The 1,781-nt window shown below is 37.5% G+C and overlaps 1 protein-coding gene across 1 annotated transcript; it reads right to left on the bottom strand.

The window, feature by feature from the left end:
• Window positions 1–1,090: 1,090 nt before the first annotated feature.
• LOC107758851 (claudin-8-like) lies at window positions 1,091–1,781 on the bottom strand. The gene has a single exon (XM_016576680.1). It carries the CDS (start codon window positions 1,779–1,781, stop codon window positions 1,095–1,097), a length of 687 nt encoding a protein of 228 aa, XP_016432166.1. The 3' UTR covers window positions 1,091–1,094.

Raw genomic sequence — 1,781 nt, 5'->3', positions numbered from 1 at the left:
AGTAAATAAATGCGTGTGGTGTTGCTAAAATGTCTGGCTTGTATGTCAGATACAAATCAGCAAATGCAGACAGCATGTCAGTATTTTTTGGCATGTTTTCTCGTCCAGTTGTTTTTAAAATAAAAGGTGTAGTATGCTGAAATTAAATAAATATGCTTCAAACCTCTAGGAAATATAAATCGTTTTTCTTTGAGAAAAACAACTTAAACATCAATGTTAGTGTTTAAATAATCTTTTTTTATATTTAATTTTAACTGTAATATTTAATATTAAAATTGCAATATTACAATTACTATAAATGTTAATAGTACAATATTTATTAAACGTATACATAATATATTTTATCATAAACAGCAAAAAACTAAGTACATCATATGCTTCTAGATGCACAAGTTAATGTTGTCATTTTCCTACAAACAAAGAACTACAATAAATCAATTACTATAATATTTAATAGTACGATATTTATTTATAAATATAAGTAATAAAATATTTTATCATAGTAAAATAATGAATTTTTAAAGATTATCATTACAGTTTATGATAGTTGCACTCATAATTTAATAATTAAGATATGCATAAAAGTAGCTGGGTAAAGGACAGAACTACAAGAAATCAGTTACTTTAATATTTAATACTAATGCATTTAATTATAAGGAAATAAATAAATACAATATTTGAATAAAAAATTACAAATTAAATTAACTTTTTTTTTTATATTTCAAAGATTACAATAACAGCTTGTTTAATCTAATTCATCATTTACTAATCTTGAATATAACATTTAAAATTCTAATCTAAAAATAGCTATGTATATAGCTATATATGTTTGTGGATGCACAAGTAAATTTCAGTTTTCCCTTACAAGAACAGAACTACAACCCAGAATGTTTGAAAAAATAATATACAATTATATCATCAGACACTTTAAATAGACTAAATGTGTTTAGTTAGTTAGTGAGGAACATTTAATCCAATTAACTAGGATTTAACACACTGATTCATATAGCATCAAAGAAACATACAAAAAATTGCAAAGAAATTAAACTAAAAAGAAAAGCAATTAAATAAGTGAAGTGAGTCAGTTCTGTCTGTCAGACGTATTGACTCTTCCAGTACGAGTCAGAAGAGGGTGTCCGTTCCAACATGCTCACTCCCGCTTTGTCCTTTTCCACCAGGATGTATGGCTTGTCCTCCTCCTCCTCGTCCTTCCTCTGACGGCTGCCGTAGCGGCACAGCAGCATCACCCCTGCGACCAGGAGGAACATGAACGTGGCAAAGCCCAGATACAGCGCCTGTCCGATCTCCCGCTTGAGCGACTCCAGCACCATGGGGTTGTAAAAGTCTCGGACGATGGAGTGAGTCGACCAGCTGATGGGAAGGAGAGCGGCGAGGCCGGCGACCACGAACAGACACCCGCCCACCAGCAGCACCACGTTCTTACCCCAGACGTCGTCATGGCAACAGTCCGTGCCCCTCATCCCGCAGACAGACACCAGGACGGCCTGGACGGCGAGAGTGATGGAGGTGCACATGAGCCCGCGGGCCGCCTGGATGTCCGCCGGCAGGATGAGCAACGAGTCGTAGACTTTGCATTGCATGCTGATGTCCGCGTGCCGTATGCATGCCATCCATAACCCCTCCCACAGCGTCTCCATGACAATGATGTTGGGCCCGATGTACGCCGTCACCTTCCACATGGGCATGGCGGTCACCGCGATGGTCCCCACCAGACCGATGGTGCCCAGAACCAGAGCCAAGATCTCCAGCTTAGCCCTCAT

Source organism: Sinocyclocheilus rhinocerous, unplaced genomic scaffold (assembly GCF_001515625.1).
Source record: "Sinocyclocheilus rhinocerous isolate Xijiao unplaced genomic scaffold, SAMN03320098_v1.1 scaffold1435, whole genome shotgun sequence".
Lineage (NCBI taxonomy): Eukaryota > Metazoa > Chordata > Actinopteri > Cypriniformes > Cyprinidae > Sinocyclocheilus > Sinocyclocheilus rhinocerous.
The sequence above is the reverse complement of the archived record's forward strand: the minus strand, read 5'-3'. Positions and strand labels throughout refer to the sequence as shown.

Excerpts from the sequence above, each read along its gene's own strand:
- LOC107758851 (XM_016576680.1), bottom strand. The coding sequence starts at position 1,781 with ATGAGGGCTAAGCTGGAGATCTTGGCTCTGGTTCTGGGCACCATCGGT.